Raw genomic sequence first — 26,629 nt, 5'->3', positions numbered from 1 at the left:
CCATGGACCTTTCAAAAACCATGGACCTATATTGTCCCCTTTTGTTATAGGTTCCCTGTTTGAATGTGTATACAGTACCGATTGAAAATAACTAGACGCCGTGCGATAAATTTAGCGCGCAAACGGGCGTGGAGGTTGGCGCGATAACATGTCTTGAAAAAAAGTCAAATAGCCGTCGGTATATTAACGCGTGACTCACGCGTGGAGTGCCACGCGCTAAACTTGCAAAACCCACGCGACATTTTGCGTGATTACTAGAGAATGAATAGTGCTTTGATGTCGCTCAATTCCCATGATTATCCCCATAATGAAGGTTGCTTTGATGGTGTAATTCACCGTTATTACTGAGATTGAAGGATGCTTTGATGTTGCGTGATTCACCGGCGCCATACATGTGTAGTTGATTATTTTGGGTGTTCAAATAATGGTCTTTTAAAATGAAGTTGGCGGTCTGATTATGAAAAAAATTGACTCAATGTGTATTTTCATTGTTGTGAAATTAAATGCCAGGCACTGTCGGCATCTTGTGTCTGTAATTAGGTGTCGGCATCAGGTGTCGGCAACCTGGTCTGTGATTGGAAGTTGGCATTGCTTGAGTTGTGATTGGTTATAAGCCAAGACAGTGTTCAACTTGGTTCAACCTTTGAGAAGTCTGCGTCGTCGCCATATTTTCTTTGGTCCAATACCATCTGCGCGACGCCCACGCGTGGAGCGCCATGCGCTAAACTGGCAGTACCCACGCGACATTTTGTGTGATTTCCTGAGAATGTACGTGCTTTGATGATGCCTGATTTACCGGCGCCATACATGTACATGTACATAGTTGATTACTTTGTAACGTCGGCATCTTGTGTCTGTGATTAGGTGTCGGCATCTTGTGTCTGTGATTAGGTGTCGGCAACTTGTGTCTGTGATTGGAAGTTTGCATTATTTTGCTTGAGTTGTAATTGGTTAAAGTCCAGACAATGTTCTTACACCTTTTAGAAGTCTGGGTCCCCATTTTCTTTGGTCCAAGACCACCAACGGCGTGGCCCATGCGTGGAGCGCCATGCGCTAAACTTGCACTACCCACGCGACATTTTGCGTGATTACCAGAGAATGTATGGTGCTTTGATGATGTGTGATTCACCGGTGCTTTGATGATTGACCGGCGTCAATTTTTTTTACTTTGTGTGCTTATATATAATTCTTTTGAAATGGATTGGGATTGTCATTATATAAAAAAAACAAACATATACTCCTCACAGGCAGGTGTATCCTGGCTGTAGTATTATTTGTTGTAAAATTAAATGCCAGTCGGTGTCGGCAACTAGTTGTGTGTGTGATCGGAATTCATTCGATTGAGGTGTGATTACGCCTGGGCAATTTCAGCCACGGTTCAACCGTTAAGAAGTTTGCGTCCGTATTTTCTGTGAGTATGATTGACACTCTTATCGAGATCCAATCATGTCTTATCTTAACCCCCCCCCCCAGTTTGTTATACATTTTGTTTCCCTCAAAAGACAAGCCGCTGGGTTGCGCGGTGTCTCTGTGGTTTTCTTTGAGTTCGGTGGTCCAATGGCCAAATGCCAGTTGAAATGACATTGGGAATTTAACAGCCAATTTGAAAATTGTGTTTTACAATATGACCAGTCTTGATTTGTGTATAGGTATCGCCTCCAGTAATGACTTAGACTACGTTTGTTGACGATAAAACTACTTTAGTGATGGTACCCAACCCTTCCTCTTCGGTACGGTAGATTAGTACAATATTAATACAATATTATCAATGTTATCAATACTGTCAATATTATCAATATTAACAATTTGTTTAAGAGTCGGTTTTAAAAGTACCTATTTTTAATTAACAATCGATGTTTATTTTGAGTATAACAAAATGTACTTTTCACATAGGATATTATTTGACGCTTGAAATGTTGTTTGTCTTTTGTTACTGAAAGCATAGACTAAAACTATCCAAAGATCGTTGCCAATTTGCTTCTGAAATTACTCTGGCGATCATACTAACTCTCCATCTTCGGTACCATAGATAAACACATTAACACTTGACAAATTCATTTTGTTTTATTCAAAGTAACGCCTTAAAAGTTACTTGTGTTGTAATAATCACGGGCAGTTATATAATCATTTATAACAGATTTATTCGACATGATTGAGTTTTTCTCCCGAAAATCTGATCTGTGTCCAACTTGTTATTTTTGAGTAATAATATTAATGCCCAAAAAAAGCGGAACGCCATCACAAGTTATTACCCAACTATTAAACTGTTAAAATATTAACATTTAGTTCAGCACAGGCAAGCGTATACATATTCAAATGGGCAACTGTAAGTGACTTTGCGGTGACGTTTTTCAAGCATCAGGACATTTTTATTAGTTGGTTAATTTTATTGCGGATCGCGGCGATGTTTTTTTTCTTGTAAAAAACCCCAAAAAGTAGTAGTTGTGTTCGCCCGGCGAACATACAACATTTTTAGTTTACAATAATATATAATTTAATTCAATTTTGTTTTATCACACCCGCTCCCCCCCCCCCCCCCCTCGGCAACGTAAACAATTTTAAGGTATGGATATACGTTGACCTCATTTTTATTTAGGTGAAGGCAAACGGATTACTGTGAATCTCCCATAAAGTGTATTGAAGAAGTAAAATACGGCTACGTTTGTGGATGATAAAATTACTCTAGAGTGTCGTACCCAACCCTTCCTCTTCGGTACGGTAGATTAATATACATGACAATCATATTAACAATTTGTTTTTGAGTCGGTTTTGAAGATACGCCGTTTATTGATAAAAATGTACGTATCACAAAGGAATTATTTTGCGCTTATGTCTTTGGTTAATGAAGGACTAGAAAACTATCCAAAGATCGTTGTCAATTTGCTTCTGAAAATACTCTAGCGACCGTATGTCCGTAACTCTCCCTCTTCGGAACCGCGTGGATCAACATCTGACCGTAAATTTATTTTGTTCAAAGTAAGTCTTTAAAGTTAAGTGTATTATAATTAACCTCGGGCGATATTTTTTCATTAAAGATTTATTTGACATATTTTCGTTCTGGTGCCGTCTTTGGTTTTAAAACCACACTAAAATAATATTGAAACAAATCGAAATCCATATTTTTCGTGTCCGCCCGCCCGGCGACGAACAATAATAATTTACACTTTTGGTCAAGTTCTCTTAACATTATGAATAATTGAAGTCGATTTTGTTTTCTTATATCCACACCCCCTGCCGTAGTCTCCGGCAGTTATTTTAATCAAAGGTTCCTGCTACCATTACAACGTAAGTACATTATAGTATCGCCATTTTTAAAAGTCATATACCAAACGTATATATTATACTATACACTATGCGGATATGCACACTGCTTGTAGAATTAGTTTGCTCTCTACACAAAAAGGAGAGCAAAATAATCGATAATGAAAGCTGACTGTACTGTGTGGATAATATAATACGCGCATGTTTAAAAGACTGTCAAGTTTTAAAACAGAATCTGCCAGGTGAAGTAATACATTGTAACAAACCACAGCCAGCGTGTCATACGCAAACGCTCTGTATAAAGTTAAATCCTCAGTGTGTGGTGTGTGGGGGGGGGGGGCACAGAGCTCTATATTTAGCTCACTCTATGTGTGGGGGATACACTGTGTATTTTAATTTCCATGGCCCGATCTATAAACCTACACAAATTTCGCATTGCAGGCGAATAGGCAAAGCGCTTAAAAAAATTTAAAAAAAATTGACACAGCTGATGGGCAACAGCTTATAGATTCTTGTTACTTACAACACAACGATTTCTCGTGTAATACTCTTAAAATTCAAGGTTTTTTTGCTTTTTACTCGAATCTACAAAAACAAAAATTCAATCAAAATAGCAACATCAAAACATTGTTTTAAATTATTAAACCAACGAGCAGTTACTGTTGAGCAACTTGGGCAAAAGTACTATGAAAATAGGCGAAAACATTTATATATACATTTTTAAAACCCATACAAACAACCAAGCCAGCACCCCATAATGTACCCATCTATCGTTCAAAAGGTATATATATGTATAATAAAAAAACCCGGACACAATTAAATAAAGCTGTTAGGCGAGAAAACACTGCTTAGCTAAATTCTTTGCTGTATAAAAGCAAAAAATGAGTGGGGCAGAAGTTGCAACGGTGTCAATTTTATGGAATTTTGGCTGCTACACTGTGTCTGCTAAGCAATTGTTTTTCTGTGCTTAGCATATTTCTGTGATTATGGGCTTTATGAATTTGAACCCTCTTTGAAGAAGAATAACTGACAGACAGGCTTCAACTTCGCGCTTGAAGGGGGCACAGCAATTTTCCTTAGATCTTCTTACGTTCTTATGCACTTCTTTTGGGGAAAATAAGTTTGTATTGGAACCTGGCAGCACTGCAATTTTAAGGCCTGCGACTTTCCTTAACAAGATTGTAATAAGAATGATATGAAAATAGCAATATTCAGAATGATGTGCACAGCTCAACTTATTCCCTCTTCATTAACGCAGGACTTATTTGGCTTGGAAGTTTTTTTCCAGTACTTTACGTTTCGAGGAAAGCATATCTGCCATTTAATACATGTTTAATAAATACTGTGGCTAAAAAATCCTGGGGGTGATTGACACCTCCAATGTTCAACGATTCCTTTGTGGTGCCGCTCGGCTGGTTGAATTGTTGTGGCCTTTGATTGCGGGACATTCTGTTGATGGTAATTCAATCCGACTGGGGGACAGATTGTGCATTTGCAAAGATTCGAGCGCTTCCTAGCAACAGTGTTGCCATAGATCACCAAACTGGGTTTCAACATTGTGCCCGGATTAAAATTAATAATCGACATTTAAGTATTTCATGCCCAAAAATACAAATGTAACTGGCTTTTAAGAAAAGTTTCTTTGAAGGTGATACAAATTACACAGCAACATTTTTTTTTTTTTGGGGGGGGGAATTTACTTGGGTGTATTCAATTTTTTTACTGTTTCCTTATTTGGTTTTGGGTGATTTTATATATATATATATTTTTTTAAAGGGATGAAGGGGTTACCCCACCCCACTGCACCCAACCCCAACACAAGGCTTAGCAGGGGGGGGGGGGGGACGGGGCGGGGGAGACTAGCTTCCATTATTGGATTATAGTTGCACATTAAAAACATTTAAAAACCACACCATACCGAGCCATTAGCCACAAATCGCTGAAATTGAATGCACGTCATGAAAGCGCGAGGGATTGGCAAAAGGAACATAAAATACCTATAAGTTTTGAACGTGAAATGGTAATACAAACATCCTATTATGTATATAAAATGTTGAACATGATTAAGGACGATTTAATTTTCTTCCTCGGATGGGACGTAAAGTGAGGGTCCCTCACCTATATACGTCTCAAACAAACCCCTTACCACATACTTTGACGAGTTTGCTTCCTTTTCCAGAGTGTATTAACAAGTTGACATTTTTGACAATTCATGCAAACCGTCGCTGTTCATTGTTAATAATTTATATGAGAATAGTTACTTCAAATTTCAATAACATATTTGAAAATGTATAGAATGGTAGTGGTTGTCCATTGATGTCCGCCCCTCATGCATAAGAGTGACCCAGCTCTCAAAGTCTGATTTCCACTCGTACGAGATTGTGTTTTGAGAATCTACGTCTAGATTGTACAACAGTGTGCACGTACGTAGCGCCTATGTACAATGTATGCTGTAGTAAAAAAGTGCTACTGATCTTACGTAACAAAATGGATGTTTTCCTACACACACAATGTATAGGGTTATTTTCATCTCAAAAAAATCAATAATGAAATCTAGTTGTGTGTGTGTATAATGTGTGGATAACGTGTGCACATTGTACGTATGCGGTCTGTGTAGTAAAGGTCTGTGCAGTAAATAATGACGGCGTATTCGAATCTGCCAGCTAGTGTTGAATCAAAACGCCAGCGAGTACATTTTTCATCAAGAAACTAATGCTTGACACATTTTTTGCTGAGCAAGAATTTAGTGGGCACCAGTCACAACAATTTAAACTTTATGATGTAAAAATTCGGCTGGTTACCTGTTTATGTAATACTTTTCTGTGCTTAGCAGGCGACATGATAGACGTGCTAACATGCTTTAATTATGGCAGGGCCCAATTTCATAATGTTGTTAAACAGAAAAATATTGCTTAGCAAATGCCTATACTAAGCTTAGTAGGCAACCGGTTGCAAAAATACAATCTTTACGGAACTTTGGCTGATTACAAGTTTCTTTTAAGCCAGATTTGTCTGTGCATGCTTGGCGGTCAGTTTTTTTTATACTTACAGGCCTGATAAGTTCATTTCATAGCAGATTCAAGTTCAGCTTTATGAAAATCAGAATTTCGGATTTCCCCCAGTTTTTCAGGAAGGGTTGTCCATTTTAACGCGGATTACACAACAAGCAAAACATAGACGTAAGCACCGTACACCGTAAGCGCAGTTTTTTGCCTACGGTAACAGAGACATGAAACTATGAAACTGGACCGGGTCATGTATCATCAGCATGCACTGTGTGTCGTTATTCATATTTCCCATGAATGGACAGAATACATTACACATCCAAAGTTGCTATAATTGTGCAGCTGATACAATTAATATTAGGCTGTGCTTTAAAAATAATAATAATAGAATGGTTTTATAGTGTCGGACCTTCCATAAAATATTATGTAATCCGACTGGGGACACGTGCATCGGTAATGGAAAGATCCTCGCGCTTCCTAGCCACAGTGTTGCTATGAAGCGTTGCCGCTATCATTGTGATAATGTGATGCCTGTGATTGTACCGCTAACATTGTGATAATGTGATGCCTGTGGTTGTATTACTACATTGTATTTGATCAACTAACTTGATTTTTTACAAGAATGGTGCAGACTTAAAAAAATGTGACGAAATTTGTTTCGTCTTAGCAGCTTTAAACTTAACTTTCTAACTGAAACAAAACCATAAAACTTATTTCGTAAAGAGTAAATTATTCCGACAATCAGTTTTTGAGAATTACTCCAAATTATCCATGCCTAAAAGTAAAAGCTGACTTTGTGGTGTATTTTTTTGTTTGTTCCTCCGAGCTTTTGTATCCTTAACTAGGAGAATTGACAGCTTCACGTGATGTTTGTTTGGTCCGAGTTTCTGTGCTAAGCAAAGTCCAACTAGCTTTACATGAGAAAAATTTGTATTCATTTGCCGCTAAACAGTGGATATTCCTCATGAAACTACATTGGTTGTGTATATAGTATATAGGCCTAATTGATAAACTAACCTTAAATGATACTCTATCTAAAGAATATTAACTTTATAAGTTAAAATATAGTCTCCAAGTAGGGCCAGTGAAAAATAGAAACAATAATTTACAGTCCACAAATAATAAGAAAAGTTGAGAGATAAATAGTCTGGACGTTTCGAACAACATAATAACCATTTTTCTTTTAAATGCTGCCTGAGATTATTGTTAATATTTGATAGGGCCTTTAAGGAAACCATTCTCGGTTACCTTGTCTGTTTTCCCAAAAATAAACCCCGCAAGTATATTTTAACCTCTTAAAAATGTCCCCCGCCAATAAAAGTCCCCACTAAATTTCCCTACCGTGATTGACACTTGTGATGTTAACCGCGTTCAAACGGGGGGGGGGGGGGGGGGGGGGGATACGATTCCTCTGTGATGCCGCTGTGGTTTGAAGTTTCTCTATTTTATAAGCCTTCACGTAAAACAGCAGATTCCTTCAAAATAAATACGTGATTGGTTGATTCTGTGGATCGGGGCTTCTGTCTTTTTGTGGAAATAATTGCTGGGACAAGGCCCATGGGCTTTGGAATATTCTTACGCCGCTTGGAGTATGGTGCCTATAAAGAAAACGTCCATACCGCGGGAATCGTTGACTTTTTTATTTACGTTGCTAGAGGATGAATTTTAAAAAATGCAGGAGAAATGCGTGAATGCGTTGATTGCTAAATTATCTGCTTATTTAAACTATGTATTTTTCGGAATTTAAATTATGGACATGCTTTTTTATCGACATGCTATTCATGGAGACTGTTTTAAAGCCATTATACACTTTCGGTAAACAGTATTGTCCAAGTCCCACACTTCGTGTATCACAACTTATATATCAAACAACAAACCTGTGAAAATTTAGGCTCAATCGGTCATTGGAGTCGGGAGAAAAAAAACGTGAAACCCACTCTTGTTTCGCCGTGTCATGACATGATTGTGTTTAAAATAAATCCGTAATTCTCGCTAACGAGAATTTATATTGTTTTACCGTTTTCTCAAAAAGTAAAGCATTTCATGGACTAATATTTCAAGACGAGCCGTTTCTCACAATGTTTTATACTACCAACCTCTCCCCATTACTCGTTACCAAGTAAGGTTTTATGCTAATAATTATTTTGAGTAATTACCAATAGTGTCCACTGCCTTTAAGAAGAGTTGAGAGATAAATCGTCTGGACGTTTCGAACAACATAACAACAACAGCAATTTTTCTTTTAAATGCTTGCCTGATATTATTGTTAATATTTGATAGGGCCTTTAAGGAAACCATTCTCGGTTACCTTGTCTGTTTTCCCAAAAATAAACCCCACAAGTATATTTAAACCTCTTAAAAATGTCCCCGCCAATAAATATTTTATAAGCCTTCACATAAAACAGCAGCTTCCTTCAAAATAAATACGTGATTGGTTGATTCTGTGGATCGGGGCTTCTGTCTTTTTGTGGTTATATCGCTTGCGTGTGGAAATAATTGATGCGACAAGGCCCATGCTTTGGAATACGCCGCTCGGAGTATGGTGCCTAAATAAAGAACACGTCCACACCGCGGGAGTCGTTGACTTTGTTATTAATACCTTGCTAGAGAATTTTGTATGATTGAAAGTTCTGTTAAATTATCTGCTTTCTTAAACTATGTATTTTTTGGAATTAAATTATTGACATGCTTTGTTATTACTGTTTTAAGTAGTTTTAAGTAGTTTAAGTGTTTTGTTGCTTTTACTATCTTTGACTTAGGACTGAAACAATTAAATGCGAACAATCAAACATTTTTTTAATGTTTGGAAAATTACTTTTTGAGATAAAAATTAACTTGGGATGACGACTAGTTGAAAGTAGAGCGTCGTCTAATTGTATGACATCCTAAAAGAAGATAATTAATCGTCACATATTCTTAAAAGCTGTTCTGTGCATGACATCTTGCTACTTCTGGACTATTTTTATTTCTATGCGGAGACAGTACAAATTAAATATGATTGGTAAAAACAGTGAACAAGAACATTATTTTCTCAAAATGCATTTTGGAACCTTTCGGATGGTTCAATCTTACATAAAATGTCGAGTAAATATTATTCCTAAAGGTGAATAATGTCCACGCCGTGAAGAAGTTTAAAACCGACTAGGAAAAAAAAACAGTAAGGGCCTCTTTGTTAATATTAATAATATTGAGATGTTCATCAGTTAACGTTGAGTATGACCGCTTGAGTTTGTATCACTGATTCATAAGTTTTCCACTTTCGTATAAGATACAGACCACAGTTATTTATGTTTTTGCGGGCGGGGGGGGGGGGGGGGGGGGGTCACCAGTTTAGATCGGTGTATGTAGAACCCCAAAGTGTGAGCCAAGGGTACATAGTTTGGCTGCAAACAGTTCGTATTGCCTACACATTACTGGGGGGGGGTGGTTAGTGACGGTGAGTAATAACAATCGCTTGTATGCTAAAACCAGTCCGTGAAAATACGCTATTATAGACGCTAGGCGAAGCACCTCGTAAGCGCAGTTTTTGTTTTGCTTTAATAGCTTAAGGTAAGAAAACTGGGCCGGGTCATGTAATATGTGTATCGTCCGTTGCGTTAATTACAAGTTGCGTTTATTTCAAGTCAAATTCCTGATTTAACCTCATTCATATTTCTCACGAACGGCACAGAATACGTTACACATCCTTAGTTGCTTACATGTATACAGCTAATACAATAAATGTTAGGTTTTCTTTAGAAACTGTTGTCGATCGGACTTTTTATAACTTATTAAAAAGTGCCTTTTAGGAAACTAATCTCTGTTCCTGGTCTGGTTTCCCAGAAGTAGATCCACATGTATATTTTTACCCCTTAAACATATCTCTGTCTATTAATGTCCCCGATGCTAGATTTTCCTGAAGTGATTGACACTTTGAACCGCATTCAAAGTGGGGGGGGGGGTAACGAGTTTCATCATCAAAGAAACACGATTCCTTTGTGATGCCGCTCTAGTTTGGAATAAAGACGTAGTTTGTTGATGCTGTTGATCGGACTTCTGTCATTTTGGGGCCAATACCGCTTTCTCTATGAAATAATTGCCGCGGCAAGGTCAATAAGCTTTGGAAAGGTTCTTACGCCGCCTCCCTAAAACAATGGGTTTTTTCCTGAATTTAATTACTTTTCATCATTTTTTTATTGACACTTGTTTAATGATTTTTTTTTTACTTATGGTAACAAGAGTTATATTTAAATTCAAAGTTGAAAACCAACGGTTCTTTTCAGAACCACCCCAAACTCATTAGAGATAGTCATCACATGGTGTTACCGCAAACCTTTCTATATCGTTTTTCCACCATGTACAAGTTTCAAATCCTACTTAAATTCAAATTATTTTGATGTTATAAAAGTTTTGTATTGGTTCGACTACCTTGACTAGATTATATGAGTCCAATCTTACTAAACATGAATTTAATTTGAACAGCATCTGGAAAATGACATTCTACTTCAACGAGTTTTTTATCCGACATAATTGATCTCATGATGTTGTCATCTTACGTAGCCGTTTTGCAGCATCAGAGCAAGAAGATAAAACGTATCAAGGAGGCGATTTCCTTCTCTCAGGCTGTCGACTTTGTAATCATAAATTATTTCTGTAAGACGACATCCTACTTTTAAAGAACTATGTTCGAAAGCAAGTTTATGTTTCCTTTTTATAGCACATAATTGAAAAAACTCGCAGGGCCAAACCCCCCACTATAAATTTATCCCGACCCAAAAAAATGCACGCCCTTCAATAAGATGAGTGACAGCTCCACTGTCAACGGTTCCTTTGAGATGCCGCTGGTAAAACATTTAAGAAGCTTTGCTTAAAAAGTGTGGTCTTTTGGGGATCCGACTTTCCCATTGATGGGAATTTAATTCACTGGGGACAGTGGCAAAAGAGGACACCTACACTTCCTATGTGATGCCGCTAGCTTTTTATACTTGTTTCTGAAACTAGCTCGTCCAGTAAAACCGGCTGTCTTCTTCCAAATAAAGACGTAGTCGTTGCCTATTGGGTTAGTTTTAGGCGGTAGGTTTATACAAAAGTGACTGTATAGAACTTTCGTGCATTGGTTCATTTGGAATGGGCTGTCTATAAGCAACAAATCCTTTGTGATGCCGCTAGAGTTTCAAACTTCTTTTCAGTAAATAGTTCTTCAAATCAAACCGGCTTTTTCCTTCCAAATAAAGCTGTAATAGGCTGTAAACTGTGGTTGCTTTCAGCTGGGAACAACAATGAATCACATCTCAAGCATTCACGCAACCATGCAAGGAGAATGGTCCAGCATTTTTCGCGTGGAGATTGTCGCGTGGAGATTGTCGCGAAAGAGTACCGCCTACGCGCGACTTATTTGCCGACGGCTGTTCACGCATTTTGTTGTCTGGCGCGATAAAACCCACGCGTTAGGCGGCGCAACAGTCTATCGCGCCAAGGCATTTCTATCGCGCTAAATTTATCGCATGGCGTCTAGTTATTTTCAATCGGTACTGTACATTGTACCTACTAACACACACACATTCGGAAGGACATGCCGGAACAGTTTGCCCCTTCAAAGCTACTTTATTAATTAGGAAATGTGCAAGAACAAGTGGCTCAACCTACCTCATTTTATTGCTTAATAAGTTTAACTACGAATTTAAAACAAAATGGCAGCAAACAGAATCATTGAATAAACTAGAACAGCTTTTACCTTAATTTAAATGTTTTATGAATACTCACCTTGTTACAAGTCCAAGAAACAGTTTATCATCAAAATCAGTGCCACATTTTACCACAGGAAATCCTCCATGTGCTGTGTCTAGAAGTAATTGAGCTAAGGTGCTCACAGTTTCTTTACTTTTAACCACATGAACTGGGCATGTCATAGCATCACTTGTCTTGAAAAATTCCAAGTTCATACTGGAAAAGTAAACAGGACAAAATGTCATCAAAATAAAGTGCATTGCAACACATGATTGTCTGATGAGTTATCAATATTGGGTTACGGGAACGAATGCGTGAATTGAGACATGAGGTAGCAACAGAAAGGGTCAAAGGAAAGATGGCACCACCCATGGCGTCCTGGCGGAGCAACTCATCGTTTAGTTCGCAGACAGCCTTTTACTACAGGATTTTTGTTGGGATTTTTCACCCGCCAAAGTTCTATAGATGCCTGTGACATCAGAGAAGTTCGTCATTGACGAGAGATTTGAAGCCAGGTGCTGGATCTGTTCCAATTACTGCCATGGGGCCATCCACTGGCCTAAGGCCTATGCAGAGACTAATCAGCGGGTCCCGCAGACTGTTGTGGTGCTGGTCTTCGATGAGGCAAGTCGTAGTTAATGACGTGGCAGTTTCCCAGAGCACGAGGATGAGTTGGCGATTACGATTAATTACGTCAGCAGCAAAGGAGAACCCGAGTGCATCTTTGGGTTCGGAAGAAGACTGGAGTTGGATTGTAGATGTGTCAATAGACTTGTCTATGTCGAGAGCAAAAATCTGACGGGGCAAGACGATGCACTCGCGAGAGGCACATTGCGACGAACGACGATCAGGCTATCCTTGGCCAGGGATGTACATGTGTAACCTGAAGATAGCGCTTGACATCTGGTACCCTGTGCGAGCTTCGTGGTTCCCAGACGCGTGGACATGTGTTTTGTACACAAAGCACGGATCGCGTATTTTTTTCTTTCTATGAAAAACGGACGTGTGCAGATAATGGGTTAATCACCCACATTGCACTGCACATCCTTGCACAGCAAAAAACGGCTCTAGATAGGCATGAAGAGATGGATGGTCCAGCGGAATGCTCAAAAATCATCATTTTTTTGCCGGAAAAATTTCTGTGAGTACAATTTCATGCTTGGTGTTACATCTTAAACATATGGAGAGGCCAGTTGGCAGTTTTGAAGGTAATTCGTTAGGTATTTCAGTCATTTTTGGTGTGACATCCATGAAAATGTTGCCTTCAGCCTTACATGTACATGTATCTCAGACCATTATATAATTTCACGGGGGCGCTAGTTTGACCGAGAATGTCAGCATTGCAAAAAAGGAGTACAGCGCCCCAGTTACTGGGTCTAGCTGATTATGGGGTCTTTAATATCACAACAAAAGGTAATCCTTGGCCTTCCTTGAGAAAAAAAATTATTGCTTTAAATTTCACCCTTTTGATTTTTTCTCATCAAGCGTTATGTTTTTAGCACTTGCAAAATCAACATTTTTACCCTATTTTTGGACCCTTTCGATTGGGGCGATTATTAGTGTTCTCATGGAGAAACATTGACACTACTTCCTCAACTTTAAAAAAAAAAAAAAAATAAAAATAACAAGAAAAATACATTTTGAACATTTCCATTATAGTCTAGTCAATCTGTGGTTTGACCTAGACCTTTTTGCAACAGTCTTTTTGAACCCTCCAAAACAACATCAAAAAAGTAGAACAAAAGTAAGCAGGGGAAATATGCATAGTTTGCATAAATTATAAATTGTAGTTTTCGCCTCTATTTTCACTTATTTTTGCATGCGTACGCCCTGATGGTAGTATAAAAAAATAAAAATTCAATTTTCACATCAAACTTGGATGTAAAAGTCTCTTGAAACCCTCCAAAACAAAGTATCAACAAAGTAGAAAAAAGAAGTCTGGGAAATATGCATAATTTGTATAAATAAAAGTTTGCAGTTTTCGCCTCTATTTTCACTAGTGTATGTGTGCACACACTCTGATAGTTGTAGAATTGATATCATTGTCACATCAAATTTTCATGAAAATGTCTCTTTTAATGTTATAAATTCATTATAAAGAACAAATTCAATATGAAAAACTCAATATGAAGAACAAATTTCAAAATGCATTTTTCCCTGTTTTGGGAAAAAAATTATATTTTTGAAGCAGTACTATTACAACATGATAGAATTGCCCAAGTTTTTCTCACCACCGAATAAAATATATTCTGAGACCCCTAAAAAAATATTAATGTTGAGGGCCAAAATATGGTAAAAGTGTTGATTTTGCAAGTTCACTTTGTAGTGATATAATTTGTTTAATGAAATACGTGTATATAGCTTTTGGTGGGGTGTAGTTATAAATATAAACTAAAAACCATTTTTCAGACCCCCAAAATCGCTGTAACCATGGCAACAGGCTATATATTGCATTGAGAATGCAATTTTGTTTACTTGCACCCCATTTTTTTTACATGTGTTACATGTACATGTATTTTGTAAATCGAGAAAAAAAGAAAAAAGAAAAAAAAAGGCGAACAAGTTTCAGACAATCCCGGCCAAAACGTTACAATAACCATTCCCTGCCCACTTCCCCCTGACAATAAATATTCTTTACCCCGTCCCCCATTCAATGTTGACTGGAATGCAGAAGACCTTACAATGCAATGAGATAGGGCCGGGATTGTAGCTGTCTGGGGGTCCCATATGATGCTGGAGTACTCTACAATAGGGCGCACCAGGGTCTTGTAGCACAGCTCCTTTGTTTTCCTGGGGCGCTGATGTATGTTGCGCTGCAGAAAACAGAAAAGCCTTAGTCATCGCGTTTACACTTGATCCTCCTTCAAGGATCCAAGGAGGATCAGATTCCGAAAGCGAGATCAAGCATTTTTGTGCTGCGTTCATACTTGAGTGTGATCTCGCATTGATCTCACATAGTTAAACGGAAGTTAAGTTCAGCTGATTGCAAAGGTTACTGTGCGAGGTCATTGATTGTGCGCGCGCATGTTGTTTTGCTTCTTGCCCTTTTTTTTAATGACCTGACACACCGGACGTGAGCAACTTAAATTGCAGGATCTGATCTCGATCTGCGTTACCACTTATTTTTTGATCACCTTTGTGCGATCTGATCCCCCTTTGATCTAGCAATAAAGGGAGATCAAAAAAGAGGATCTGATCCTGATTCTGATCGCGTTCACACTAGCCGGTGATCTCCCTTTGATCGCCTTTCGAGATCAGATCCTCCTTTGATCCTCCTAGCAGGATCAAGTGTGAACGCGGTGTATGGAACTTGCTTTGTTGGTGATGTGGTTTATGTTATGATTCCAGCTTAGGGTTTTGTTAACCCCTAGATATTTTGCAGAGTCGACTTCTTCCAGAGTGTTGTTGTGAATTGTGTAAGTTTGTTTGATGAACTTCCTTTTGTTGGTGACATGGATAACCTGGCACTTCTTTGGGTGGAACTCCATTTTCCAGTCACTCTCCCATTGCTGAAGGTGGTCTAGGTCCTGCTGCAGTATAGATGCATCTTCCTCTGTCTTGATGTTACGATACAGGATACAGTCATCTGCAAATAATCTGGCTGTCGTGCCGTGTGAGACGCAGTCAGGAAGGTAATTTATAAACAGCAGGAACAGTAATGGTCCAAGAACACGTCCTTGCGGCACTCCAGATAGGACTGGTGCAGCGTTTGAAGTAACTCCATCATTCTGACCGTTACTCTACTCCGATATTCCTCGAAACAGCGCCCTCAAGAGTCCAGAGGTCGGTTAACCCCGTATAATAGCTTTGTTTGGGGCCCCCGCTCTCTGCTGGAGCGAGGGAAAGCGAGCAGGGGAAGAGAACAGATTAAACCAGTATACCCAAGCTCTCTCCGCTAACTTCCTGCACCCGACCAGGAGTACTTCTCCCGGGGCAGGAGGGAGTTTGACTGGTCGCGACCAGAACAATGCTAGCAAAACGCAACTCACTGAGTCCTCAGAGACAGCCTCCTACTACAACAGCCAAGAGTATTTCTCCCGGAGAAGGGAGCCCCACAAGTGTGGAACACTGACCCTCACTACCTACATGTACATGGACAGAGACACAACAATAAATAACAATGTACATGTACACTTGTATTATACATGTATAGTAAGGGGATAGTACACTCAATCCCCAAAAACCACAAGTGCTACTCGCATCTCAACAGAATGCAACAAATTTTCGTAACAAAATACATCTCCAGAATTCAGAAAATTATCATAACAAAAATTGTCTAAAGCTCTTCCAAAACGCAAACAACATCACTCAAAAACGACTGAAAACTGTACGAATGAAACTGGTTGTAAATCTTAGTAAGGAAAAAGCGAAAGTACAAATTCTCGAGCTAAGCAAGAGGGTGGAAAATCTCACGTCTACCATGTACATGCGCTAGAAAAAGGACGTCAATTGGCAGAGCTACTACGTACCATGTTGGGTGGGCAAGAGAGGGCGCCCTCTTGGTTTTCAATCTCTCTAGCGAATTAGCCTGTCGGCTATTTGGGTAAGTGAATGAAATAGACCCGTAATTTTTTGTGTGTGAAATAATGCAGTTGCCAACATTAAGAAATTCCTGTTTTGATCGTATTCTCACAGTTGTCTGCCTTGCATACGTGTACATTCGCGTGTAAGAAGCAAGACGTAAACAAATTTTTGCCACTTCTTGATCACTGTTTCTTGACTGCACAGAGTTTACAACACAAAGCAAGATATGCCCGTCGTGCGTTGGGGAATGGGTAAAACACAAATAAATAATGTATTAATTAGTAAACAATCAACTTACTTTTGTCCTTCATGCACTATTACTGGCTCAGAGTCCAAGAAAGGGATGCATTTAACCTCAAGTAAGGCATGGTAAAGAGGATGCGTTATAAAATCTCCAATCCACTTGGCAATCATTATTGCTACCATTATTGGAAGCAGAAACTGAATATCATTAGTGATCTCCATCTGAAATTTAGAAAAATAATTTTACAGGATCATTGAATTGTATTTAAGAGTAATTCCCCCCCCCACAGTAGTGTGGATGGGGTCTACGAACGAATACTTACCGGTAGAGTCTAATTACTAATTTGCATATTCCCTATGCCGCGAGGCAGAAATGCTAAGACTTTTACACACAATAGCGCCCTCCACCGTCCTACCCATAACGCCCCGCGATATGCCCGCCACGGAGTCGTCCTCTTTTCGATGAGCCCTACTAAATGTAAGCACCCAAGGACCGAGTATGTGGGGAAGGAGGGAGGGATACTCTACCGGTAAGTATTCGTTCGTAGACCCCATCCACACTACTGTGGGGGGGGGGGGGGGAGTCTACTTCACTCTACTTACCGGTAGAGTCGAATTACTAATTTGCATAGACTCGCACCGAAGAAAGGCGGTGGGTATACGCGGTGCTACTGCATGTCTTATGGGGGGCGTAGGACCCCGGCGCGCCCAAAATTCAGAGAACGCTTCGCGGCCTATAGGCCCGATAGTGGTCCATGCCCAAAACGTACAGGGGGTGTCGTCCCACGGGTGAGCAAATTGTTATAAGTATTGTTAGCACTGTATTACCGTGGAAAAAAACTCACCTAAACACGAGACTGACGAGCTTTGCAGCTTGGCTGGCCGCCTGCAACACCGCTCTACCCGCTCTCCCATCCACCTGTAGAACGTCCTTCAGGTAGCAGTCAGAGAACGTGGACGGGCTCTTCCAGGAGGCCGCCCTTGTTATGTCACTCATGGAGACCCCTTTAAAGAAAGCCCATGAGGCCGACTCCCCCCGTACCTCGTGGGCATGAACTGGACCATCGGTCGCTGGCCATCCGCCCGGCACCGAGCGGATGGCTGTAACTATCCAACGCGCGATGCTGGTCGGAATGGTGCAACCGTGGACACGAACAGCTGTTCGTGGCCGGTTCGGAGTGACTTCGTACGATCGAAAGTTTGTCCTCTGTGACCGCCGAAAAGGTTTTAAGGTCGGGAACGGAAATATCTGGAGGTTCGAAAGAACCGGACTGGTTCTTGGCTAAAAACCCCGCCGTAGGGATTAGGCGGACCCCTCCGGGTTTCCACCGGATGTGCCCCGCCGCCACTGTATGGGAGTGGAGCTCGCTACGTCGGCGAGACGTAGCGACCGCCACCAAAAAGGCCACTTTGACCGTTAGATGTAGCAACGTGGCCCCACTCAGTGGTTCGAACGGGGGTTTTGTTAGTGATGACAGCACGCTAAAGAGGTCCCAGGATGGGACCAGTTTGCGCACAGGGGGACGGGTGACAAACATCCCCTTAGTCAGCTGCTCAATCGCCCGGTTATCCGAGACTGTCGAGCCGTCGGCGAATCCTCCGTGGCCTGCTGCAATGGCCGACCGGTAATTTTTCACTGTGGCCGTTGCCAGTCCGCTATCAAAAAGATATAGGAGGAAATCCCCGACTTCCTCTACACAAGTATCGGTGGGACGAATAGCTCGCCGCCTACACCATTTAAAGAAATGGCGTAGTCGGCAGTCATAAACTCTTCGGGTCGAGGCCCTTCGGGACTGGGCGGCAACTTCCGCAGCCCGTCTCGAAAGGCCCGCTGCTCTGAGGGATCTTGTGACAGCACCCAGCACGTCAGGTGCAGGTCCCTCGGAGTCGGATGAACCACTCCGGACCCGGGCTGGTATATGAGGTCCGGGCGTTGTGGGAGAACCACCGGCCTGTGCACCAGGAGCCTGACCAGCCGAGGGAACCAGGGCTGTCGGGGCCAAAAGGGGGCGATCAAGAGAACTTTGCAATGATCCTGCTCGATCTTTGTCAGCACCCGTGGAATGAGGGAGATGGGAGGGTAGGCGTATGCCAACAGCCCCTCCCATCGCATAGTCAGAGCGTCGATCCGCCATGCCCCGGGGTCGGGACCCCTGGCGCAGTAGATCGGTAGCTGATTGTTCGTCCGAGAGGCGAACAGATCTACGTGAGGTCGGTCGATAAGCAGGAAGAGCGACTGGGCCACACAGGGGCGGAGGGACCACTCTGTCGGGACGATCCAGCCCCGGGAGAGAGCGTCGGCCGTGACATTCTCCTTCCCCGGGATGTACACTGCCGACAGGGCGATCCCCTGCCGTATGCACCAGTGGATTAGGTCCCAGGCTAGTGCACACAGTCGGGCCGACCGGGTGCCCCCCTGGTGATTGATATACGCTACCACTGTAGCGTTGTCGGAGCGCACCAGGACGGCCTGCCCCACTAACTGTGCCCGGAAGTGCTGGAGGGCATTCTGGACCGCCAGCATTTCCAGGACTTTGATGTGGGTCGAGTGTTGTTCCGGGCCCCATACCCCCGCTATCTGATGGGGGTCGAGGGTCGCCCCCCAGCCGTACAGAGACGCGTCTGTGATGACGGTCGCTGACGGTCGGGGCGGGCGGAACACTCGACCACGTGTGAGGTTGGCGTCCTCCACCCACCATTGAAGGTGGGGGGTCAGCCAAGGCGTGGTAGGCACCGGGAGGTTGACCGAATGACGGCTGGGCCGAAAGTAGGCGAGGAGATGGAGCTGGATAGGTCTCATCCTCAGCCTGCAGAAATCTACTAGGTCTACCATGCTGGCCATGAGACCAAGTAACTTGAGCCAGGCTACCGCCGGTGCCACCGTAGCCCCCAGGAAAAGAGCCACGCACTGCCGAAGGTTCTGTACCCGTTCAGCCGAAGGGCGGGCTAGCCCCCTCTGAAGGTCGAGAGCCGCACCGAGAAAGGTGGGCACCTGAGAGGGGATCGGGTGCGATTTCTCGATGTTGATGAGGAACCCCAGGCTGGACGTGAGGCGCCACGTAAGTGTCAGCGCCGCGTCCGTTGCCTCCCGTGATCGGCCCACAATCAGCCAATCGTCGAGGTATTGGAAAATCAGCAGTCCTCGTCTCCGAAGTGCTGCTCCGATCGCCCGTCCCACTCGGGTAAAAACTCGAGGGGAGGTTGACAGTCCGAAGGGGAGTACCACAAATTCGTACAGCGTTCCGTTGTAAAGGAAGCGCAGAAATTTGGGTGTTCGGCCCTGATGGGGACGTGGAGGTAAGCGTCCCGAAGGTCCAAGCTCGCCCCCCATGCAGGTGTATCGATTGATTCGAGGATTGCCCGCAGCGTTTCCATGCGGAAGCGCTTTGGGCGGATAAATCGGTTTAGGGGCTTTAAATTCAGGATCGGTCGCCAAGTGTCCGCCTCCTTCTTGGGAACTAAGAAGAAAGTGGACATGAACCCCGTCCGTGTCCCCTGGTCGGGGACAACGCGTATTGCCCGTTTGAGAAGAAGGGAACTGATCTCCCCTTCGAGGGCCTGGCGCTTGAGAGGGTCGGACGGGGTGGGCGTTGGCCGTATCAGCATGTCCGACGGGGGGGGTTCTCGTAAACTCGAGTGCGTAGCCGCACTCCATTGTCTCGAGGACCCATCTGTCGGACGTGATCTGAGCCCAGGACCCCCAAAAATTCCTGAAGGCGGCCTCCCACGGGTCCGTCGGCGGGAGGTCGCCTGGAGACCAGGAGGTCACTTGTGCCACGCCCCGGGATACCGGGGGGCGGGCGCACGAAAACCACCGCCCGACTGGGCCCGTTGTTGGCCTTGGGCTGGCGTGCGTGCATTCGGTGGTCCTTGGTTCCCACGAAAACCGCCACGGGCGGGTCTCTGTGGGCGCCTACGTGGAATCACAAAAGAGGCTTGCTTGCTTTTCCTTGCCGCAGGTACAGAGGTTCGCGGCTTCCTCAAGTTGATCTTCTCTGTGGCCTTGAGGCGCCTGGCTTCGGCCTCCATAGACTCCTGGAATTTTCCTGCAAACAGGTCTCGTCCCGTTAGGGGGAGCGCATCCAGTCGCTTGCGAGCCCCGACGGACGAAAGGAACAGAGCGTCTAGGACGTTTGCCCTACGGGCAGATGTTGCTAGGGTGGATACTCTCGTAAATTGATCTAGGACCGTGCGCAGGCCATTATCCAGGCAATGGAGGGCCGCCACCATCATGTCCGCTGGGATCGCCGAGTCCTCATCGCCGGCAATCGTGAGGTACTCGGACAAGAGAAGTAGAAAAGACGATGTGCGCATGCCAAAGCGCGATGCTGAGTCTATCTTCTTGGCTACTTCCTCCATCTTCCCCCGCGCTTTGTCGGTGAAGTGAAGTTTGGAAGAGGTTGACCCCCTGTCTGCGGTCAACTTGTCTGCCGCAGAGTCTGGTAGGGCCGGGGTCGAAAAATATTTATCGAAATCCCCGGGGGGAAATCGGTAATATAAATCCGCCCGCTTGGGGTAGGCCGTCCAAGAGGATGCCGACATAATGCCCTCGATGCGGTCAGCGCATACTCGGTCGAGTGGCATAGCCGGGAAAATATTCCCACTCCTTGGAGCGGGGCCAGTCCTCCTCTTAAAAGACCGCCGTTCAGAGGGGGCGTCCCCCGCCTCCTCGGCGGGAAGGTCCAGCACCCGGGCCATGTCCCTTTGGACAAGGCGCAATTCAGTTTCGGCAATTGAAAGCCGTTGAACTGCCATGGCCAACTCGTCCTCTTCCGGGGACGAGTCGTCGGACACGGGGGGGTCGGATAAACTCCCTGATTGTTCACCCAAAGGTAGGGTTGTGCCTAACACATCATGGTGCTCTGCATCCCGATCGGATACAAAGGATCCCGAGGGGTGTATACTGATCCCCGCCTGGGATTGTGGACGTGCACCCGTGCGTGATCGCACATCACCCTGATCCCTTACACCCCATGCAACCTCCTGCGTGGTGACCGCGGGACGGTGGCTGGGAGGGGAGGCCAGTGGCCGGCTGACCGTGCACGGTACGCCGCCTCGATCCTGGCGCACCCAGCCATGACCGGCCTGGTCAGGCTGGGTGTACGGTCCCGCAAACTGGGAAAATTCCTGAACCTCGTGTCGGCCGGATATTGAGGCCGCTAAGGTCTGGAAAGCCGTGATGAATTCGTCTCGGGATAGCGGCTCGCTACCCCGATGATGTTTCCTATGGCTGTCAGGTGAGGAGTCGTCAGACGACCGAGGATGACGGTCTTTTCTGGTCCTCTGCCGCTTATTTGGTACCCGCTCACGGGACGAATCCGAGGCTCTCTCTGAGGAAACCTGAGTGACAGGGATGCCTGAGCAACGGATGAAATCCGAAGACGAGGGCGGGCCCTGTGAGTGGGGTATCCCGGGGGCGTCCCAGGTACCCGACTCCGCACCCATAATCCTTCTCCCCATGGCTAGCGCCCCACAGCCTATGGCGTGGGCGGGTGCCTTGTGGGTCTTCAACCCTCGCAAAAGGCCGTCACCAACCGTCGTGGGGGAATCCACGGTGTCGGTGCGGGCTGGGTATTCTGAGCCGTGCGGAGGGGGGATGCCCTCCGGCTTCAGAGACCCTGAGGCGGTGCTGGGAAAGTGGGCGGTGCGCTCCGGACCAGAGCCACCTTTCGCCCTACCTCTCTTGGTCGCTGCTTTGGCACCGGCTTTCTTGGCCTTGCCGGGGCACTTGACCTTCGACTGGGTCGACCCACGCACACTGACCGAGGAGGGGGAGCGGTAAGCAACCTCTCTTTGATCGGTGGGTCTCCCGGCCGACGCAGCCGACAGAGGCTGTGTAGGCCGGCTGGAGGACTGCAAGCCGGGCGACGTAGTGTCGCCGGCGCAGTCCCCCGAGAGCTCCGACTGTCCCGGGGAAATGGACGTAACCCCAGTACTGACAGTCGAAACCCTCCCCAGTTTCTTTACGCTACTCATTATTTTCTCAACGAAATCAAACTATAGTTTATTTCACAACTCACTACAACACAACAACTAAAACTCAACAATCTTTCTAGTCTTTTTAAGCACTCTTAGCGAGGATAAGGTTTAGACAATGGTTGAACTGTTGGAACAGATTTAAAACACAACCTCACCCACTCGCGGCTAAGAGAAAAGAGGACGACTCCGTGACGGGCATGTCGCGGGGCGTTATGGGTAGGACGGTGGAGGGCGCTATTGTGTGTAAAAGTCTTAGCATTTCTGCCTCGCGGCATAGGGAATATGCAAATTAGTAATTCGACTCTACCGGTAAGTAGAGTGAAGTAGACATAGGTTTTCCCACCAATTTCAGCAAAAAAATCATTCAATTTCATTAACATGCATTCAAATTCACGCAGTTTCCCCTAATCCTCTCAAACTAGGGTTTCTTTTTCGCTTTTAAAGCATTCAATTTCGTTTTCGTGCACACATGATTGCATTTTGATCGTTCAGATTCGCTTCAGTCATTCTGTTTCATTTATAGGTATTCAAGACATGATTTTGCTGCTTGTTTGAGTTTTCTTTTTCATTTATGTGCAACGAATTTCAACTTCTTTGCATTCAAATTAAAGATGACTTATAATGGCTTTATGACATGAGTAAATTGGAAATTAGAGCTCACTAACACAGATGTTTTCCTATAGGTGTTTCCATGTACTTTACATTGTTTACATCATTTTGTTTTCTTAATTGTAATAATTGTTCCCTTTGCTTGCCTTGTTACGCTTAAAGTTAAAGCCTGTCACCGATAACACTGAAATAAAAACTTTTTTTGTTTGCTTTAGCCTTGTTGCCTTTGTTTTTTGCTATGTCCAGAACTTGTCAAACAAGAAATTACCAAGTCTTTTTTTAGGGAAACACAAAGCTTAAAATCATAAGGATTTGTTCTTAAATTCACAAATAAGTAAACTCATTGTTATCCTGGTTATTTTTTACACAGGTTTTTTCTTTGTTTGTTATACATTTGTTCTATTTGTGTTATTGTTCTGGGTTATGTTTTGTCTCCATCTTTTTTTATTTTAAACCTTCAATGATCTGACGTGCAAGTCATCTTGGCATGTAGGTCAGGCTATACCATCTGACGCATTTTTCTTTAGTTATTTGTCCAACATAGACAGCAACGAACGAGTATAAGCACATATGCCTAACGAAGAATTTTAATTTGAATGCGAACAGTTGGAAAATGTTTGCCTATTAATGAAAATGAATGGTTGACCAGATCTAGCTGCCTGGCTTTAACGAAATCTTGCAGCCTGATGAAATTGAATGATGTAAGTTGACCAGTGAATGCTTAACTGTTGAAATTGAGTAACTCCTTTTGACTCTTGAATGCTGATTCAAAGTGCATTCATTTTCAAAACGAAATTGATTGAGCCAGGAGTTAAAATGAATGGATTTTTGCTGAAATTGGCCGGGAAAACCTATAGTATTAATAATTTAATTGACGGATCAATTGAATTTGAGGGAAAAATCTAGGAATTTCAGAGTGCTCCAACAAAACAAATACACAGGTTGCTGGTGTCAAATTTAAACCACCACCTTTTTTTAAAGGGCACCATTGTTGGCTGCACACGAAATTGGGTTCTGTCTCAAGATTTAGTTTTAACCTTAATGTGCCTTTTTTAAGGGTTTCAATCATTTGTTTATTAATTCAGTACAACAACATGCATAGAAACATGGGTAACTCCAGGTAGTGGCACTATTATGTGAAAGTAGAGAATATGTTTCTTACAATACTACGCATATAAAGTGGAAATAGTCTGGTGAACTGACACTGTGTTCAATGAGATAGATGCGCTGCACAACCATACATGTAGCTACTAATTGTCAGCAATTAAACATCTTGGTTTATCAGTTCGCATGAGATGATATCAGTATTTGTGCATCTAAAACTGTTGGGAAGCTGCAGAGCAGGAACTCATAAAACAACAGGTGCTGACACGAAAAGCCTTCAGAAGTTGGTAGAGAGAAGAAGCCTTGGACAAAATTTTGTAGGTATCTATCTACCAAGGGGAATGGCGCAATCATTTGCTAGCGCAGTTTTGGTACACTCCATTTTAAAAATAGATTAAAAAGAAAAAGGAAACATGAATACCACTGAAATGCTCTCTTTAACAGCACTGAAAACATAACAGTACTTATTGTAAGAGCATTTTCAATTGTTAAGCTGGTTAGTTTTACATAAAATGCTAAAACATTTTACCAATTTTTTTTGTTAGCTTATTGCAGCGGCCAACGTGTATGAATGGATCCAGGTGGGAGTTTCATTACAAAGCGTCTCCCCTAAAATGGCTATAAACATCGACATAATGGGAAAAAAATTATGGTTCATCCTCTGATTTTTTTTACTGAACGCTATGATTAGAGAGAGATCTTTCATTTCTGAAAGTTTAAAGGATTTAGGTACCTTTTCAAAATGTCCATAGATTTACATTAAACTTATAGGGTTTGAAGATAATGATAGTGGAAAGCTTCACTTCAAATATTACTTTTTGAGAAATGAGTAAAACAATGTCATGAAAATACGTTTGTAAATGATTAAAATAATTTTCATGACATTGTTTTACTCATTTCCAAAAAACTACAGCACCTCAGCTCGTAATATTTTCAGGGAAGCTTTCTACTATCATTATCTTTAAACTGTGTAAGTTTAGTGTAAATCTGTGGACATTGTGTTTTTTGTCCTACAAAAGTTACATAGACCCTTTAAACAAAATCCCTCAGTACATCCTCTGGATATTTGACGTTTTTAAAGAGGTATTTTTGAGAAAATGGTTGCTGCCTATACTTGGTTTCCACGCAGGTAATGTTCATTCTGAGGCAAGCGCACATCTTAAACATAATATGTAAGACATGTCGTTTACGTTAAATATATGTTGCTTAATAAATTAACATTTGGTGATTTACAATATTTAGAGATAAAACACCCTCTGATTAAATGGACCCGCCCAGGCAGTCTCAACGGCCGAGCCTGCATTCAACAGGTAGAACATATTCAAATCTTTTAGTTTTATACTGTATGTGCACTACACGGCGCTCGTCGCGAGAGTAGAATGAGATTATTTTAAACGCAGGTGGCCGGTTGGTGGTGGTACCCCCCCCCCCGGTGCCATCCATAGTTTTAACAGCAGTTTCATTGAGTAATTTTTTAGACACATTGACTCATCTTGTTTTGTATTTTGTATTGTTTTGTGTTGTAACCACCATGTCATAATTTATGTCAAGCTCATTATGGCTAAAACAAAGGGATATTGTTTGAGCGATAAATAAATACTTTGTTTACTTGCATTTAATTGCATTTACTTTATCTGAGAGTATCTTCCTAAGTCTTAACACTAAAGATGGATTGTTAATATTTTTCTTTACATTGCAAACTTTATAATTTAATAAAAACACCACATATTTAACCCAAAGGACATGTTTACATATCTGCTTCAGATGTAAATGTTGCAAGAATAAGTATGTCGTTGGCCCTACGAAGGGTCGAGTCAGCTATTGATGTCAGAAGGGTGTTGGTAAATGGGGCATTTGCAAAGGCTGCATCTGTCTAATGGATGTCAGTCGACCACAAACAGGCAGGAACATTGGTACGTTGTCCCGTTGTCTATAGGACTAAGACGCTGACCTTTTCTTGCCACTGCCTTCCGATCAAAATCTGAATTTAACCAATGTATCCATAAACAATAATCCCACGTTGGCAGGATGTCAGAAAAACGTTGGGCTAATGTGTTATTAATACTGCTAACATTATTTAGTAAGAAATTTAGTTTGAAATGTTTGAAGACTTCCCCCTCCTCTATCGAAATTGGCGTGTCGTCCATTTGACGTTAATCATAATAATATAAATAACTAGAAATTTAGAGTTTGTTTTA

The 26,629-nt window shown here is 42.7% G+C and overlaps 1 protein-coding gene across 2 annotated transcripts in view; it reads right to left on the bottom strand.

The window, feature by feature from the left end:
* Positions 1-26,629, bottom strand: part of LOC117289396 (chloride channel protein C-like) — a 176,917-nt gene that overhangs the window by 17,520 nt on the left and 132,768 nt on the right. For both annotated transcript variants that reach the window (XM_033770501.1, XM_033770502.1), the window contains 2 exons: positions 16,795-16,961; positions 12,009-12,188 (listed from right to left, as the gene is read on the bottom strand). In XM_033770501.1, coding sequence (XP_033626392.1) covers positions 12,009-12,188; positions 16,795-16,961 — 347 coding nt within the window. The remainder of the gene's footprint in view (positions 1-12,008; positions 12,189-16,794; positions 16,962-26,629) is intronic.

This window comes from Asterias rubens, chromosome 4, assembly GCF_902459465.1.
Source record: "Asterias rubens chromosome 4, eAstRub1.3, whole genome shotgun sequence".
NCBI classification, from domain to species: domain Eukaryota; kingdom Metazoa; phylum Echinodermata; class Asteroidea; order Forcipulatida; family Asteriidae; genus Asterias; species Asterias rubens.
This window is presented reverse-complemented; position numbering and strand designations above follow the sequence as displayed.